Here is a 19,556-nt window from a genome sequence, read left to right as displayed (position 1 = left end):
ATGCCTAGGTTGATGCAATTAGACCCCTTATTGGATACCCCACTTATACACCTACTAAGGAAAGGAAGAATTAGGAAGATCGGTTGTGTACAGGCCAAGATACGGCTTCCGCAAAATAGCAAACTGCGCAAAAAGTTCATTTCGAGAAAACAGCAAAAAAGGTTCACGGACAGATTTTTACTGCTACCCGCGGCGAACTCCACTCGGATGCGACATCCCCGCAGATCTTGCAACACAGCTTGAGTTTTACTGCAAATCCATACTCGCGATCGCATTTTATGAGTTCGACATCGCCGCAACAAGCTTTATACTTCGCGAGATGAAGAAGCGAGTTCACGATGTCGACGCTTACGACGATGAGACTCTCTGTGCTCTCGGGAGCTTCTTGATCGGCGCCCGAGACGCCGGCCATCAGGGCAGCTTTCCGCGTCGTAGCTATGGCGCACCGTGAATTCACGAGGGCGCCCATCAAACCATTCGGCCAATCTTGGCCGCGACACGATCACATGGTCGTGTTGCCGCGGGGTCGATCGGGATCTCGAATTCGGCTCCCGACGCGCCGCTTTCTCTCCTAGCCACTGGAGGGCGCTGCAGGCGCCCCCGTGGCAGGCGAGGAGAGACCTCCTCGCCCATCGACATATATACTCGGTGGGGCAGGGGGCGAGAGGCCTCTAAGAACTCCGGACGCGACCGAGACGCAGGCACTGGCAGGCAAGTGGGTGGCGACCGGATCTAGGATATCGCGGGACGCGAGGCCTAAGGGCCTCCTTTGTGTTTAGATTTAGCCTGAACGTGCATTTGTAAATAATTGTGTAATTTAGCTTGTATTTGTAGTTTAGATTGAGTGTTTTGTAGTGTTGTGTTTTATTGTACGAATAAACGGGGAGCGGAATCCCGCTCCCGTGAAAGAACCAGGCTGGACTCGGTTTGTTGACGGACCACGTGGGAAATGGCGAATCGGCGGCGGTACGCGATTTCCTACATAGCGGACGTCGACGAAAGTTCTTTGAGTTTTTCCTCGGCTTTTTTTTTCTTTCTCGTCGATCTCGGAAGCGCTGAGCATCACCGTGTCAAGCAGCACTCGCTCGCTTGAAGTCACGGATGTCGACGGCGCCGTCGATGCGACATCTTCGTGTTCGGGCTCCCGCACCTCGTCGTCGACGTTCAGGCTCACGGGAAGTTGAACTGCGCCGTAGATTAGCTTCCTCGGGCCCTTTTTTCATTTTTTCCGAACTTGTGGGCCGTGTGAAACTTTTTCCGTGGAGTTGTTGTGATCTTCATGGTCAGAGACGCGCACGAAAATCAAACAAGATGGTGGATCAGAAACAATGCGCAGACGCTGCGTAACCCTAACGCCCAATGAGAAAGCGCCATTTGCACACGTGATCCGAAACAGCCAACTGCGTGGCAAGATTTAGTTTTTCATTTGTGCTTCGTTCTCGGCGGCCAATCGCCGTCTAGCGTCGTGAATGGCGGGAGAAGAAAGAGCGGGAGCGGAGCTTTCAAATGAGACTAAGATGCCCCCCTTCTATCGCGTTGTTCTCGAGCTACCGGCGGTCAAATTGTACCTTTTTTTGCCTTTTTCGGAGGAGGCATCTCCGTTTAGATACTTAAAATCAATACCCCAAAATAAATAGCACGTATTTTGTGATAATATTTTGAGAAAAGATGCGAAAATACCTGTAGATATTAAAAAACATAATTTCAGAAATGTGATTTTTTTGTCATTTTTTTGTTTCAAGGAGCGGTGTCCCCCCTTAAGCGATGGAGATGCATTTCCACGGCTTCCAGCCGATCCAAGCTGATCCGCTAGAAGAACCACTGGCTTTGCATTTCACCGACCATAAAGCAGTAATAATGAAGTCTAAACGCAACCCAGAACTCAGCACGACCTACGAGCAATAAAAAAAAAATTGACACCATCAGCACTACCTATGAACAATAAAATCAGTATCATCAGCACCACCAGAGCGTCGCCCCAATCAACATCATTCGCCACGTGGAGATGCGGTCATTTTTTTCTTGCACTATTTAGATGCACAGCTACGTGCTAAAACAAATTTTTATATCTTTGAGTGGTGTTGAGAATACAAACTCATCTTTCTGAAAAGGTTTATTTCCAAAAACGATCTATTTCAAACCAGAACCAAGTCTTTAGCTGTCATCATCACCACCACGGGGGTGTCACGTGAAAATATTGCATCCCTGATTGGCTGCAGCCGCTTCACACGTCTTCGAATTGCTCCGAGTGGCTCGCTCCCAGGTAGCACGCCAGAGGAATGCCCAACTTGGGCAAAGGTCTGGCAAACATAAGGGCCCAACTTTGGCGCAGTTAGGTTTTTGCACCATGGCACTCATCAGTGCCAAAGTACGGTGCCTAACTATAGCCTAAGTTGGGCGATCCTAGGGCATGCCAAAGTTTGGCTCTTCTCTGGTACGCCAGAGGAGTGCCAAAGTTGGTGCCATACTTGAGCCATAACTGCCATAGTAAATCCTAATCTGGGAATGCGAGGCATGCCAAGGTTTGGCGTTTCTCTGGTCCGCCAGAGGAGCGCCAAAGTTGGTGCCATACCTCAGCCATAACTGCCAGAGCAACGCCTAATTTCGGTATTTGGGACGTGCTAAGGTTTGGCGTTTCTCTGGTCCGCCAGAGGAGCGCCAAAGTTGGTGCCATACTTCAGCCATAGCTGCCAGAGTAACGCCTAATTTCGGTATTTGGGACGTGCCAAAGTTTGGCTTTTCTCGGGTCCGCCAGAGGAGCGCCAAAGTTGGTGCCAGACTTGAGCCATAACTGCCAGAGCAACGCCTAACTTTGGTATTTGGGACGTGCCAAGGTTTGGCGTTTCTCTGGTACGCCAGAGGAGCGCCAAAGTTGGTGCCATACTTCAGCCATAGCTGCCAGGGTAACGCCTAATTTCGGTATTTGGGACGTGCCAAAGTTTGGCTTTTCTTGGGTCCGCCAGAGGAGCACCAAAGTTGGTGCCATACTTCAGCCATAGCTGCCAGAGTAACGCCTAATTTCGGTATTTGGGACGTGCCAAAGTTTGGCTTTTCTCAGGTCCGCCAGAGGAGCGCCAAAGTCGGTGCCATACTTCAGCCATAGCTGCCAGAGCAACGCCTAATTTCGGTATTTGGAACGTGCCAAGGTTTGGCGTTTCTCTGGTCCGCCAGAGGAGCGCCAAAGTAAGTGCCAGACTTGAGCCATAACTGCCGCAGTAAATCTTAATTTGTCGATTCGGGGCATGCCGAAGTTTGGCTTTTCTCTGGCTACCCACTGAAGTGCCAAATAAGTGCCTGGCAAAGAAAGCCGAGAGGCCAGCCCAAGTTTCGAATATCTCTGGTGTGTCACAGAAGTGCTCTTTCACGCGTCCCAGAAGAGAAATAAATTAAACAAGCGTTGGAAACAGGATGGTAAGATGTCATCACCTCCGTTCCCAAGCAGCACGGCAATACTTTGCAGTATCGTGCCAGTGCCGGCCGAAAGTCGGTTCCAATATCGCTCAACTATCCAGTTTTGTACCACCGTTTGATACCCGGCGGGTGTTGCCGTACAGCTGTTTCGCCCCGACCTAGCGTTCGCGCAATATTGTGCGAAAACTCTACGATGCGTCTGCTTCGTATTGGCCGAACGTCGTGCAAGTATATGTACGTTGCATGTCATTTGTTGCATATCCAATCACTTATGCGGATAAACAATTTTTTTTCGATCGCTCCCAGAAGTTTATTAAACAACTATCATTGCACACAGTGTATTCTCAACATATTTACAAAGGTCACACTTCTCTGTAAAACGAAAAGCAAATTATAAAATACAATTAACACTGTCCTCATGCCAAGCAAAACTCATCACACAAAAACCGCGGAGATTGAGAGGAAAGCAGGACGACTATCAGAATCATGCTTGCAGTGCACTTACTAATAAAAGAGCGATATCATGTAATCCTTGATAGATCCATAATCCAACTCAGGCACCCCACAAACACATTCGAGGATTCGAGGACTGACGTCTCGTCGTCGGCGAAGAGCAGTTTTTGTCGAAACGTGTCCAACAAACACATCACAAGTATTCCACGAACTCCGGTGCAAAAAATGGCTGTTACCGAAAAATTGGCATGGACGTATTCCGACCGTTTACGACGAAAAAACACAGTCGCGTCTTCAGCGCACGAAAACAACAGAACACTGAGGAGCAGTTCGAAAACCGGACCTACGTGGCCCGCTTATTTCTATAACTAGGCAAACGGCGAAAACGACAGCCCCAGAGATCCCATCAGCGTGACAGAGAAAGTCACGTGAAAAATTTTCGTCCAAACATTTTTGTCCTACGCGTCCTACGTAGAGAGGTCACGCTGGGTCACGCGTTTCGCTTCACCCTTTTTGATTTGCTTAAAGCGGCTGTCGCGCTCGCTGACAGCCACACGAAGACACAAAAGCAGGTGGGGAGGATTTGCAAAAGGCGAGGTCGAGGGGGAATCAACAACGCATAAAAGGAAAGGCCGCTTCTGCCGGTGACCTTGTCGCCTTGCCTAGTCTGTCAGCGTTCGGCTTCCATTGAGGGCCTCAGAAAGATAATCTCCTTTCTTGAGAGCGAAATGGACGGGGTGGTTATGTTTTTCGGGCTTGTCGCCATCCGATAAACCTCATTATTTCTCTCAGACATGTACAAATTACTCAAAAAAGGTAGTTAAGTTAAGTTAGTGAGTATCGGCGCCAAAAGTAATTGGAGTAGAGTAGAAATTACGCATTCGTAATAGTAATTGAGTAAACTACTAACTACTGTAAAACGTAGCGAGTTACTTTGAGGTTACTTTCGAAGTTACTTGTTTATATATTTGTGGTAGCAAAATGAACAGCAGTTTTGATCAATGAAAAACCCTGCGAGCCTAAAATAAATGCAGTCTATTTATGGCTTGCGTTTTCGCCAAAATAGTTTACTCGCTCGCAGAAGCAATTGACTTTCAAAGTTCTTGATAGGAGAGTTTTCCCCTTTTCCTTCTCAAGACGTCCCCAGCCCAGCTAAATAGACGTTCCGCTGACGGGCTGGATGGAACGGCAGCGTTGAATTTGTGAAACAGGCCGTGCGGGGTCGGGTAAGCGAGTGTCGGCATCTTAGGAGTCCATGACGAAACTTGTGAGGTTTGCCTCGGGTAGAGGGTCTTTAATAACAAACTTTTCTCCTTTTTTTTTTCTTCGTCAAGTTGAGATTGTTATGACTGGCCCCTCTTCATTCCGACGTCGTTCTGAGAGTACGCTGGGCGAGTGCACCAGACCGTCAAGGGTTCAAGTCTCGCGCCACGACGATGAGATCATCCGGACGACTGCGCGTCACGTCGTAGTGCTAGTGCTACGCTACTGAAAAAAAAAATTGGGTCCAACAAAAGGATCTCCCAAGGGTAACTCGCAATCCTCGCCGGCGACTACAACATTCTGACTCGCCTGAATCATTTTTAACAAAGAGGAGGTCTCCCAGGCATGGATGGTCGGAAGGACGCGAAGGATTACGTGAACAAGCATCGTCGCTCGTATACAGTTGCAGCTGTAAGCGGGAACGTGCTCCCATGAACGGATTATCCGTACCAGGGTTTGTGCGCGGGAGAGTCCGGCTTTGCAAAGGCGTATGCGCTGACGACAAGGCGCCCAGCTGCGAGGTCATTCCAGTGGCGCCTCCCGTGGAACCTACCGCTTGAGTCAGAACTCACTAAAGACAGACAGCACGAAAACAACAACTCTCAGAGTGTCCCCGTCTTTCACGGTTGCAGCTGGAAACGCAGCGCTTGCATGCATTACCGGATTAGGTCAATACCCGACCAAAGCTTGTTCAGCAAGCATCTCTTCCTGCGTTCGTGCGTGCCGGTGTTATGTTTTGGCTGCTCGTCGCCACCTTGGCCCAAGGACGCCTTCCCGAACAAGGGGGCCCCTTGTTCGAGAATGCCACTTCATCTGCCGGCGTCTTATTCATTTCTGCGCTCAAACTTTCGTGATAGGCAAAATTGGCATTATATAATTTCGAAAGTAGTTAGTAATTTGAGTAGAAGTTACCTGAAAAAAGTAGTTAAATTAAACTACTAATTACCCAAATCAAGTTGTAATTGAAAGTTACCAAGTTACTCGAAAAAGTAGTTAAACTAATGTAGTTTGAGTAGAGTAGTTGAACTACGTCCAAGTCTGATTTCTGTCCCCACTCGCTCGCAGTGGCCTCCCATGGCTGTCGTACCGGTGAAATTAGGAGCGCAAAAATACTCCAGAAGCCGGGCACAGACATGATAAATGTAATAACAAAAACGGCTTGACAGCACAAAAATAACAATTTAATTAAACGTTTCGCCTCCCATGCGGGAGGCATCTTCAGTACAGTGCAGAGCGAGAGTCGCACAAAAAAGTTTGGCTATTTAGGCATAAAGTTTGTGTACACGTCCGGCAGGGGGCCACGGTTCTTGTTTACCAGCGATGAATCACTTCCGCGTTTGTCGTTCTGGATGAACCAAGATTCCAGCAGCTTCCTAGGTCCCCACCTTTTATCCCTCGCCTTGTCAAAGTCAAATTGGTGTCCCGACGTCCATGCATGGTCGACGAGTTCGGACTTGAAGCGGGTGGCGTTCGTGGAATTGGCGACATCCTGTGCGTGTTCTTTTAGTCTTGTTTTTCTTTTTCGTTCCGTCTCGCCAATGTAGGAAGCGTCACATTCCTTGCACTGCACCTGGTAGATCACGACCCTTTCTGCCTCTGGCGGAGTCGGGTCTTTTGGCTTGGAGATAACATTGGCAATTGTTCTGTAGGGTTTGTATACAGTTCGTACCCCCAACGGCCTAAGGGCGCGTCCCAATGCCTCCGAAACCCCCTTAACGTACGGGATGCACACGACGTCACGTGTTCGTTCGGCTCGATCCGGGCGCCGACGGGACATTTGTTTCTTAACGCGATTGATAAACCGGTCGGGGTAGTTACGTTTCTTCAAAGCCTCCCGCACATGGCTAAGTTCTTGATCGCTAAGTGTTGAGTTAGATGGGACTGTTTCTGAACGATGAAGGCAACGATCTTACAACTGAGGTTTTGTGTTGAGTAGGGTGATGAGAGTGGTAGTCAAGAAAGTTTTGTCTGTCACATGGTTTACCATATACGGATGTCTCCATCTTAAAGAAAGATTCACTAGTTCTATGGACACGTACATATAAAAACGGCAAGGTACTATCGGTTTCATGTTCGCAGGTGAACTGAATTGAGGGGTGGACACTATTCAAATTGCGGTGAAAATCGGTTACGTTCTCTCTGTTAACTATTACAAAAGTGTCATCGACATAGCGACGGTAGAACTTCACGGGGAAATCAATGCCAGACATTACCTTTTCCTCAACATATTCCATGATGAGATTCGAGACGGTTACGGAAACTGGACTCCCCATAGGGCATCCGCTGACCTGGTGATATATGTCCCATTAAAACTAAAATTACACTGGTTGAGACAAAAACGCAAAAGGAGTATAACGTCATCAACAAGGAGGGTTGTGCGAGTGGACAACGACTGGTCTGCCAACAACCGGTCACGGGCGACATCAACCGCCAGGGCGTTGGGGACATTCGTAAATAATGAAATCACATCAAAGGATACCATAGCCTCGTGCGGTAGCAGGGTCTGAGCGCGTTAAAGTTCAGCAAAGTCATGGGAATTCCGGACGCTAAACTCATTGTTTCCCGTAAGAGGGCTCAGAATCATAACCAGATATTTGGAAAGGCTGTAAGTGGATGAACCAAAAACATATACAATCGGGCGTAGGGGGCAACCCGGTTTGTGAATTTTGGGGAGTCCATACATCTTGGGTGTCGCGGCGTCAAAGGAGAAGAGACGACGGTATAGGTCGTCACTGATGCGTCCTTTCTTTTTCAGCTCCCGAAGGTGGTCAGCTAACTCTCTTCCGGACTTAGCAGCGGGATCTCTTGATAGCCTCACGAAATAGCGACTGTCATTTATAACTTCATACATCTTCTTCATGTAGTCATCCCTACCAAGCACAACGGTTCCTTTTCCTTTGTCGGCCTTTAAAATCATGATGGAGCTGTCTGACTTCAACTCATTAAGAGCAATGCGTTCTTGTTGATCTAAATTTGACCCGGCCGGTTTCACATTGTTCGAAACACTGACAACGCGGGTTCTTGCGAGATTTACCCCTGTGACATTGTGCACATGTCTGAGTTTCTCTTCAATTTCAATTATGAAGTCAGGTTTTGGAACGTACCGTGGAGCAAGGGCATAGTCCAGTCCTTTGGATAGCAGAAATTGCAAGCCAGGGTTGGTAATAGTAACATAAGGTACGTACGGCAGAATTCCCTGCCATAAATAAAATGATTTGGCTAACGCCAATTTAACGCGAAATAGGTGCAAAGAGTTTTGCGATAGGAAGCGTAAACCGAAAAAAAGGAAAAAAAGAAAAAAAGACTGAAGGAAAGGAGAAATAAGAAAAAATCTGGTGACGTGGCCAAAAAAAAATTCTGTTCTGGTGATTTTTCTTGTTACGTGACCAAACAAAAAAAAAAAAAAATAAACGAAATAAAAAAAAGACCACGAGAAAAAAAACCATCCCGGTTTCGAAGCTAGGCCCGCTTGATCGTGAAACTAGCGCGCTGTCCGTTGCGCCAACATAACTTTTTTTTTTCTTTCTTTATTGCAAGTTGCGCCAACATAACTCTGCCTGTAATGCTCACGCATTCTCCCATCATAGGAGAAAGCTTAGTTGCCTTCGTAGTTTTTCATGCATGTGTTATTTTTATTTGTGGCAAGAGTTCACGTCCAGAATGCTTTTAGAGTTTTCGAGCAAAACGAGTTTTCTTCATCCGAGTCACCTTCTAGAACCAGTAGACCGCACTGGGTCGTCCAGCTAATCAAGCAGCTTTTTTCAAATTCTCTAACGTGCCCGTCCTCGGATCTGAGGGCGCCGTTTGACAAGCTTAACTTTCTTCCACCTTTTAGCCGGAATCCCCATGGCAGCTTTGTTCCGTCCCCACTCCCTCTCGAGAGGATGGCTCGCCCCGAGGCTAATCCCATTCTCTAGACGCTCTTTCCACCCAACGATGGCCCTTTCCCTCCCCGTCCCCTAGCTTCGGGATAGAAGGTTCTTCTCTGTAGAACGTCCCGTTTGTACAGCGGCCTTTAAAGTTCAGATTGTCCTGTCTGTATCGTCCCTTTTGTGTCTCCACTTTTTAATGTCGAAAAAGTATCAACACGCTAAAATAGTACAATTTCCGGGATTTCATTTTCATTCCCCAAGTGTGATGCGGGAGCCGCGCCACGGAGCCCCGGTCGTTTCCGCTCTTTGTTATCGCTAGGATTTGACAGTGCTCAATCACAATGCAAGACACGCACAGAGCCACGCTCGCTTTTGCAATGCGCCGCCTAATAATGATATCTCTTGTGGAAACGTGCGTACATCCGTCTTGCGCAGTGTTAGCTCAATGACAGCACTTTCTGTAAAGGCGGATTCACACCGGGGATGTAAGCAGTCGCGCAATCCAACTAAATCGCATCGCAAAAAAAAAAATAAATAAATAAATAAAAGTAATTGGTTGGTCAATTTGGCGTGCACGATGAGCGAGTCCAACGCCTTCGTTGGCGAGTCGCTTCTCAAAAACTCTCGCTCCGAACGCCGTTGGTTGGCTCGGCCTTTCCGCGACTAGAGTGCATCGTAAAAAGTCGGGTCAGCAAGCGACTGCTCAAAACCCGTCACTTTTTGCCCGCGATGGTCGCTTTTGCGATGAAAGTTATGGCGCGACTAGATCGCATCGCCGGTGTGAACGCGCCATAATGTCGAACCAGTCTCACGACGCGCCCCGATATTGGCTTGTGTACCTACGCGCGAGTGCAACCTCTGGCACAATTTATTTGCGTTTGCAAAGCCTGCTCCAGCCGCGTCAAAACATTCAGCCAACCTTTGGACTGCAGAAATCAAGAGACACCCAAAATAGGATAAAGTTGCCAGCCGAATAAAACTTGATTTCTATATAATTAAGATGAAGACCACCCGCGTACATCAAACATTTCATCAGCCGAACTCCAAGGCAGTAAGCCTAGTTCTGGCACTTGTTTGGCAACTTTGGCCCGCAGCTGCCAGATCACAGCCAAACTATCGGGAAGCGAAGCCTAACTTGGGCTCTCGTTTGGCGACTTGGGCCCAAAGATGCCAGATCTCAACCGAACTACAAGGTAGTAAGCCTAACTCTGGCACATTTGTGGCGATTTTGGCCCGAATGTGCCAGGTGACAGCCGAACTGTCAAAAAGTGAAGCCTAACTTTGGCATAAGTTTGGCGATTTTGGCCCGAAAATGCCAAAGCTCTGCCGAACTACAAGGTAGTAAGCCTAACTCTGGCACATCTCTGGCGATTTTGGCCCGAATGTGCCAGGTGACAGCCGAACTGTCAAAAAGTGAAGCCTAACTTTGGCATTAGTTCGGCGATTTTGGCCCAAAAATGCCAAAGCTCTACCGAACTACAAGGTAGTAAGCCTAACTCTGGCACATCTGTGGCGATTTTGGCCCGAATGTGCCAGGTGATAGCCGAACTATCAAAAAGTGAAGCCTAACTTTGGCATTAGTTTGGCGATTTTGGCCCAAAAATGCCAAAGATCTGCCGAACTACCGGGCAGTAAGCCTAAATCTGGCATTTTTTAGGCGATTTAGGCCCGAAGATGCCAGACGGCAGCCGAACTACCCGGCAGCGAAGCCTAAGTTTGGCACTTGTTTGGCGAATTAGGGCCAAGATACCCAGACTGTTGCCAAGGGAGGTCAGGTTTGGCACTACTTTGGCTTCTTCGGGCATTTTAATGCCCTAAACTGCCAGACGCAAGCCAAGTTTTGGCCCAGAACTCGGTGCTGCCTGGGCTTGTTTTGAGCCGGACCCGATCTCAGCAATTCATGTCGATCTAGGGAAAGCTAGGGAACAACCCGCCAGCAACACCAAAGTTGCTGAGAAAGTTGCTCCGTCTGAAGCGGGCCTTAGCACATGACACAGACCCACCCCGAGGAGCCGGAGGAAACTAGACACCCCCGGCGGGACTCCCCACCCTGGGAAAGCGGAAGGAAAGGAAAGTAGGCATGTAAGCACTTGATACGACGACATAGAAAGGGCGGTGCGAGCGTAGACATGGCCAACGCGGGTTGCACAGCGGCAAATCTTTGAGAAACCTTTATTATCTACCTGAGAGTCTGCTGATCTTGAAAATCGTGCCTATTGATAACTAATCCACTGAATAGACCTGTTGCTAAATTACCCAAGCATCAAGGAGGATGCAGAGAATGGTGTTACATGTGCCGGCATCTGCAGCAGTAACTGTTCCAAAGCAAAAGCCTAAATCAAATGGCATCTTAGACGTGCGTTAGTGAACGCTTTATTTTGGTCATTTACTCCGAATGTTTTATACGGGGAAGGCGTGTTCAGAGCTTTTAGTCACTGCACACAAAGAATCCACGGAACTTTAGAACTTTGGCATCGTCCGACGAAATCTCGCACTTTGCAAATGACAGCATCAACCGCATCTTCCGCGCTTGCTCGGTGATCGCGTTGCACGTCATGGCTAGGGACCGATTGTGCACTTCAGCGACGTACGTTGCGAGCCTGACCTCTAAACTCCGGAAGGCGTCCCCACCTATCCAGACTTGGGCCCGCAGCAGCCTCTTTGTTTGCCGTTGGAGTTAAGATCCCGCACCTTTGCAGACTCTACTGGAGCACCACTCGCTCCGATGGGTCACACTTGCATCCAGCGGTGCAGTTGTTGGTTGCTTCTGGATGAAGAATGGCTGTAAACGTGCACCAGAAACCTAAACTGCACCAATCACGCGTGTCGATGCTATAAAACGTAGTTGGCACTCCGGCATGATCTTCTTGTGTGATCAAGCGACATGTGACCGTGAATCGCGCGAAAAATTGCACAAATAAGCCACAGAGAGTTAGACGCAAGGCTGCTCTAGTCACGGGTTCCAGCTGCCATTCTGGGCTGGCTCTTAGAAGAAGTGCCATCACCACTGGGAGTTGGGCGCGCCGTGCGCTGTTCACCACTGTGCATTCGGGCTAATTTGCAAATCACTATCAATAATACTCGTATGTGTAAATTAAAAGAACAAAAAAAGAACTTGTAAAATGAGTGCACAGAATAGTGCAATGCGACAGGTACAGCCAGCTGAACGTGTAAGAGATGTTCTTGACATCACAATTGTTAAGTTTTTGTTGGTGGTGGAGGGCTTTGCTTTGATTATAGGTCACTTCAGATTTTCAAAAATTGCAATAAGGGTCGACCTACAGTCATGTAAATATGGTAACAGTTTTGGAAATGTTTTGCCTCCCTCTCTTTATCATGGTCAAGGTCAAGGATAGTGCTCATTCCCTCCAAGTTCGAGCCAAACTTCAAAGCACTTGTTTCACGAATGCAGACGCATGGAAAGAACCATAAAGAGCATTATAAGTGGATTTTGCTGTGCCCAAAAGCTGAGGTGAAAGAAGTACCGTATTTATTCGATTCTAAGCCGGCATCGATTCTAGGCCGACCCCGCAAAAACGGCAGGGCCGAAAAATAAAAAAAAAAATTCTCAATTCTAGGCCGACTAAAAAGTATAGGAAAAACACCATAAATTAAACACAGAACGGAATTTATCTGCAATGTACAGCACTATTTCAGTCACGAATCCGACGGTATGCTCACGGTTCATGTCTGCATTTTTCCTGATCATTCGTCGTCCTCACTGGTATCTTTGTCACTGTCCGCTTCCCACAACGCGTGGTCATTCGTACCGTCCAGGGCATTCGAGATGCAATACTTTCGGAATGACTTTACCACCAGATCCGCCGGGATGTCGTCCCATGCGGCCGCGATCCAGCTCGCCACCTGACCCGACGAGGCACGCTTGATTCGACCGGTCGGGGTCAGTTGGTGGTCTTCCTGCGTAAGCCAATCTGTATAGTACTTCCGGAGCCTATCCTTAAACGGCTTGTTGATTGTGACGTCCAACGGCTGCAGTTGGCTTGTCATGCCTCCGGGAATGATGGCCAAATCCGTCGCACCTTCGGAAAGCACGGTTTTCACGGAGTCCGTCAGATGTCCGCGGTACGAATCCAAAACGAGGAACGAGTTCTTGCTCAGTGCTGCACCTGGACGGCGTTGCCAAATCAACTTCACCCATTCCTCGACCAAGGCGCTGCTCATCCACCCTTTCTCGTTCGCCCGCACAACGATCTTTTTGGGGAACTCTTCTCCAGCGGGAAGTGTTTTCCGTTTGAAAATGATGTATGCTGGCAGTTTGTGTCCGTCGGCAATGCAGCACAACATCACCGTTGTCCGCTGTTTCTCGTACCGAGCTGGTCGAATCTTGACTTCTTTCGCGCCCTTTTCATTTACTGTGTACGCAAGGGGCATGTCGAAGTATACAGGCGTCTGATCAACGTTCCCAATTTGTCCTAGAAGGTAGTTCTTTTCTTGCCTCTTCCTTATCACATATCGCTGGAATCTGATCAACTTCTCCTCAAAGTCCGTCGGCAGTTTTTGGCACACAGACGTTCGTCGTCAGAGACTGAATTCAAATCTCTTCATGAATCTTTGCAGCCAACCTCTGCTTGCTTTGAACTGCGTCCGAGGCACACCTCGTTCTTTTGCAACTTCTCTTGCTTTTGCCTGAATGATTTCTGTTGTTACGGGATGTGCTGCTGCTCTTTGGGCCCTGATGAAGTTTGCGACCTCGATCTCCACCTCGTGGTGCCTTCCCTTCCGCGGTCCTGAGAACGCCATTCTTGTTGCCGCACATGCAAAGAGCTGACCACGCTGCTTTCTCCAGCGACACACATCTTTTTCGTCCACGCCGAAGTCACGATGGGCTTGCAGGTTGGACGAGTGTTCAGCAGCTAAGACAACTTTCCTCTTAAAAGCCGCAAAGTAGTGTCATCGACTGGTCGATGCCATAGCGTTGTGTAGAGACAAACGTTCCGTGCGTTCCGTGGTACACAGCGTATCTTCCTGAAGCGATCTAGACAAGATGGCGTCCCGCGGTCATGGCGGAGCCGGATCCTCGTATCTAGGCCGACCCCCGAGTTTCGGATTTAATTTTTTTGGAAAAACTATCGGCCTAGATTCGAGTAAATACGGTAAAAGAGAAAGCTCGAGGTACGCCTAAGGACTTATGAGTTGTGAATGTGAAAGCATGCAAGCCGCTCGTCCGCTCCCTTTTTCGTCTGCTGCATACTTTTCGTCGCCAGTCAGCGTGCGTGCTCCCCTGCGCACGCTGACCCTGGACGCTCTGTGTTAACGGTGCGCTGATGGAAACGTAGCACCATGAGGCGAGCGGTCGTGTAAACTAACGAGCGCAGCAGCCAACAGGGGTCCCTTCGATGCACGCCAGCAAATGGAACCGAAAGTGAAATCCATCAGCTTTCTTTGCTCCTTTGGGATTGGGGAAACTAGGTGCCGTTTTCGTGCTTCAAACTGATGACGTCGGCTCACTCCATGGGACAGTTAATGCTTTCGCATTAAAAAATAGTGGCATGCCCCCTTTTACAGCGGAGCTGTTAAGGGCTAGGTTCCCCAGGATCGTGTCCGGCACCAAACAAACGTCAACACAAAACTCTTGACAGCTGCCGCCATCTATGAGCAACGGCGCCAACCAGACAACCAGTTTTCCGTCCTCGCTCATAAATGGCGGCAACCTTTCCAGCCTTTCCACTCTGATTTTCACCAGAGTGGAAAAGCTGAATTTCTCTAGGCGTCTTGTTAGATGTCCTCCTCAAGGTCGTCTTAGAAGTCGTCCTTGAGGTCGTCCTAGACGTCATCCTCGAGGTTGTCCGAGAGGTTGTCCTTGAGGTCGTCCTATAAGTCATCCTCGAGGTCACCCTAGAGGTCGTCCTAGACTTTGTCCTTGAGGTCGTCCTTAACCTCGTCCTTCAGGTCGTTCCTGAGGTTGTCCTAGGCGTCGTTTTTGAGGTTGTCCTTGAGGCCGTCCTAGAAGTCGTCCTTGAAATCGTCTTAGACGTCGTTCAAGAAGTCGTCCTTGAGGTCGTCCCACCATAGTACCAGCTTTGCTTGTCTTCCTTCTTCACCAGAGTGGAAAAGCTGAAAGTTTTTAACTGCAACTCTTCTCTTGAAAATGTAATTTTTTATGGCTCTTTGCATACGTCCTTCGAACCACCCCTGTTTTATGCGGTATGACTAACAATTGCACTCCATACTGTCATTCTTGGCTGCCCATTCTCTTCCTCTGTCGTCAAGAGGGAAAAAAGCTGGCCCACCTTGCTGCTCACTCTGGCCTCTAGGGAAAATGATGAGCGGTGAGAATCCTGAGGAATTGTTCTCTCTGTCATTTGTTTCTGCAGGTGGATCCAGTGTACCATCGGGAGTTTGTCTCCTGGAGGCAGAACCCTGGCCTGGACCCCAAAGACCCGTTCCTGGCACGCATCTACCAGGAGGACATCCTGCCCTGCCTTCACTTTGCCACTCAGCAGGTCCGTGGGCACTCTCAGATCGACCGGTTGTTAAAGGATTACTGACACCCCACACATTTTTTTCTTTGCCATGCGATGTAATATGGTGTTAGTGGACTACCCAATGAATATTTTGCTAAAGTGTTGCATATATTTTAATGAAGTCAGAAAATGCAACTGCTCATAACCGAAACCGAAACTGGACTGGGGAGGAAGAAGAAATATAGAGACAAAAAAAAGTAGCCATTTTTTTTAAACAAAATTTCTGTTTTAGTATTAGCCCTGCAGGGTTACTAGAGCTCTTTGCTTGCCAATTTAAAAAATTTGCAACAAGTAATTAAAAAATAATAACATAAAATGTTAAAAAAATTGTTTTAGTGCATTTTTATTGTGGGTCTACATTCATAACATATATATTAAATTTCATTACCCTTACTTCAGCTATTCAATATTTAGAACACACTTTATCAGGTACACTTTCAAACTGTCACTTCACCTTAAAGGATACATGCGAAGGGAAAAAACATTTTTTTAAATAGCCTAGATGGAGAAAGAATGCAATAAAACAAATTTACAACGAAGAAAAAAATGAAGCCATATTTACAGCGCAAAACAAATTAGTAGTTGGCGCCCGCGGGAGCTGCCGCGGGTCACGTAATACACCTGTGTGCCGTTTCTCTACGTGGCCGCGCAAGTTCGTCTGCTCCGCAGCACCGCCGCCATCATCTGACCGGCGCACAGATCTATCACGTCTGCTTGCGCTTTTTCAGGAGCTTCCTTTGGGCTCTAAAACTTACTTATTAATCTTCGTTTTCTGTTGCACTTGAAACAAAGATGAATAAGTAACTTTTAGAGACCATAGGAAGCTTCCAAAAGAGCGTAAGTACCACATGACAAATAGCGGGCAGTGACGTGACAAATAGCGGCCATTTTTCCGCGGCGCCCACAGGCGCCAGCTACAAATTCGTATAGCGCCATTAGTATAGCTCTAAAAATTTTTTTTTTTTTTGTAAATTTGTTTAATAACATCCTTTTCCCAACCAGGCTGTTTAAAAAAAAAGGTATTTTTCCTTTGCATGTGTCCTTTAAGGACCATGAAATGATTTTTCAACATCTTCCTCCTTCACTTTCCTCTTTAACTCAAAAGTGAAATGAGAAATCGGGGGGGTCGTGACGTAGTGTTCCACCGGAACCGGAAGTTCTCCCAGGCATCTGAGGGTCGGCAAGGTTAGGCGTCCGTGTCCCTCGCGTCCGATGCAATTGTCGATAAATGTGAAGCTACAGTAAATGTTGGGCTACAGCAATCGTCGACAAATATTGAGCTGCAAGAAGGTTGGGAGGGCTGCCCTTAAAGCCTTCTTGCTGACGTGGTCAGCTTTACATCACTGGCCAGTCCAGTTAATTTTGCTTTCATCGACGTAAATACGAGTAATGTCAGGTTGTCAACTTGGACGATGTTGGTGTCGGAACGCCACGACTCCAAGCTTTCACCGTGCTTTTTGAGCGAACCGCCGACTTGCCCAAACTTCTACGTTAGTCAAAACCGAACTTGCGTGGAACTTGCAAACCCACTAAACGATATGCAATTTCTAAAATCACAATTTAGAATCATTTATTCCAGCCCAGAATTTATTTCACGGTCCCTTTAAATCTGTTGTGTGAGCGACGGTTCCACGAAAACGTCTGAACAACCGAGCATGTCCATTATTTTTGTGTGTGAACAATTGTTTGGTGGGTGTATGTTGGCGACTCACCAGTGCAGCTTCTGGTTGAGAAGTTTCCAGTTGTGAGTTGCAAAGACTGATAGCTGCTTGTGTGCAGCTAAGCCAAGAGGTCCTGAGGGCCATCGAGGACAACTGCATCACCATTGAAGCAGTCACAGGCAGCAATCCTTTCCCCAAGTAAGCTTCCGTCATTGTGTGACTACACTGGACACTCAGCAATTAGAAATTTCGAAGAAACCACAAAATACTTTAAATTAAGCCCTCTTGCACTGTTATCTGACTAATAGAGCTTACTGAGAATTAAGAAAGAATGTACGATTTTGGCTCATTTTCGTCGCTTCAGACAGCCACTGCCAAACATGCTCTGCGTGCTTGTGGTCGAAGGAAGTGCACTTGGCAACCGCTCCTCAAGTATGGAAATGCCCCATGAGCATTTTCATGCTCCCGGTGTACTCGAGACTCTGCGACATGCGAGAAAACAATTGAATTAATCTTGTTCAGAGATCTAGCCCTAAAATTAATAATGCATTTCTTTGTTCAATAACAATGAAAGGAGCGCCGTGAAAGATTGCGTTAAAAGGCACTTGTTCTTTATTTGAAAGCATGTTACATTTATAGTTCTTGGAGTACATTGCCTCCCAGTGTACTTGCTACTTTACTTGAAGTACATAATCCCCAATTTACTTAGTGCATTACTTAGAGCACTGTATAGATGCACTTTATCCAACACTGCCTGTCGCAACCTTGGCACGGCAGAGGAGTCCGACGCGGCAGACGCATTTCCTTCTGTAGGATTCTTCCTGCAGACACGACAGTTCGGGAAAGATTTGGCGGCCACGAGTTGGGACATTGCGACACTCTCGTTTGCTCGTCTCTTTTTGCCGGAACTGCCACGACTGTCCGCGAAGATTGCGACGTCCTACGGCACGATGCACTGACTCCCGCAACATACTTTGCTGCTGGTTTGGGATCGCTTTCGATGCACGGGCGTCGTAGGGCACTAAATACACCACGGTCAAAAACTCGTTCGAGGCACCGCAACGGGGGGACAGTCTGCGCTATTGGACGACGCAATTTCTTTGTGTTCACGAAGAGAGTGCTAGTACGGTGCCTGGAACGTGTCTTTGACTTGCGTATCTTCCACCGTATCCCAGCCACGCGTCGAAAGCGATTCCAAAGTGACATCTTGTAGCGGTTAGCCGTAGATATTCCGGCCAAAAAGGCGGGTCGATGCCAGGGTCGCTCTCGTCGTGGCGTTCCGTCTCGCGTCCGCTTCGGTCTCCGTCGCCTCCACTTCCGTGGCACCTCCGGGATCGCGGAGGCACGTCTGCAACGTCGTTGTAAAGAGATTGACGGGCCTCGTTCGAGGACGCGGCATGTAGAGCGGTCCGAGACGCGTTCTGGCCACCGCGGCCCGGCGCTGTTCTGGGCCCCCGGGAGAACGGCTGCGGCAGGGTGTGTGCTCCTTGGCTCGCAGGAAGTGCTCCCTCCTGGACGCTCCCCGGCTCTGCAAGTACCGCATGCGCCTGGGGGACTCGTCTTCCTGGCACTACATCTCACAGCTCTGCAGGAACAGGGTGAGGGGCTGTTGGACTCTCTTAGGACGACCGACCCTATACTCGGTTTTGCATGACTGTGCTCTATGTAGATATACTCCCTTTCGCCATAGCTTGGCAAACTGTGGAGGCGCGCGACGACGCTCCATGGTGGAGGCCACGGAGGTTTCCTTACCGCTGCAGCAATGGCACCATCCGCGACAGAAAGTACTTTAGGAAAGTACCATCCGCGACAGAAAGTACTTTAACGGCAATTGAACTCGCTCAATTCCATCTCTGTTGACAATATACGAAAAGTCAAAAATAATTTCACTCATTTAACGGCTTCAATTATATTTAAACAAAAACATCCGTATCCACTCCCCATTTTTTTTCTTTTATAGCTGCAGCCGTTGGCTATCGCAGCGGTGTAATCGACTGCTTCCGCTCAGAACGTTTCCTTTTCAATGGCACTCGCCGCAGATTCATGGGTGAATAGAGCGTACGTTTGTACCGGGAACTGTTCCTAAAGAGCTGGCGCTGGCAGGAGGCGACCTCCATGCCGTCTCTCGCCAGCGCGTGCACGTCGAGCTTTACCGCTTCGCATCGGAGTGCCAGGAGCAGCAGCTGGTGTGGGTGAGCGCCTGGGTTTGCGCGATAGGCTTGGGAAGTTTTGTTCGGTGCTATTACAGGTCTCCCTTTTTTTATTTTTGATTGTAGATAGATCTGAAATTTTTTAAAAGCTGCATGGAGAAAGACACAAAAAACCAAAAGTGCATCTATATTTGAATAATACGCTTGTCAAGGAAGTTCTTGCGCAGCTGCTGATCAAAACAGCAGAGAACTTTTGACTTT

At 48.2% G+C, this 19,556-nt stretch overlaps 1 protein-coding gene across 1 annotated transcript in view; it reads left to right on the top strand.

Annotated features, from left to right (window-relative positions):
- LOC8042496 (guanine nucleotide exchange factor for Rab-3A) overlaps positions 1–19,556 on the top strand; it is a 77,060-nt gene that overhangs the window by 40,029 nt on the left and 17,475 nt on the right. The window contains exons 8-10 of the mRNA XM_029970821.4: positions 15,335–15,463; positions 17,264–17,343; positions 18,644–18,743. Coding sequence (XP_029826681.3) covers positions 15,335–15,463; positions 17,264–17,343; positions 18,644–18,743 — 309 coding nt within the window. The remainder of the gene's footprint in view (positions 1–15,334; positions 15,464–17,263; positions 17,344–18,643; positions 18,744–19,556) is intronic.

Source organism: Ixodes scapularis, unplaced genomic scaffold (genome assembly GCF_016920785.2).
Source record: "Ixodes scapularis isolate PalLabHiFi unplaced genomic scaffold, ASM1692078v2 PGA_scaffold4__175_contigs__length_147842914, whole genome shotgun sequence".
NCBI lineage: Eukaryota > Metazoa > Arthropoda > Arachnida > Ixodida > Ixodidae > Ixodes > Ixodes scapularis.
The sequence above is the reverse complement of the archived record's forward strand: the minus strand, read 5'-3'. Positions and strand labels throughout refer to the sequence as shown.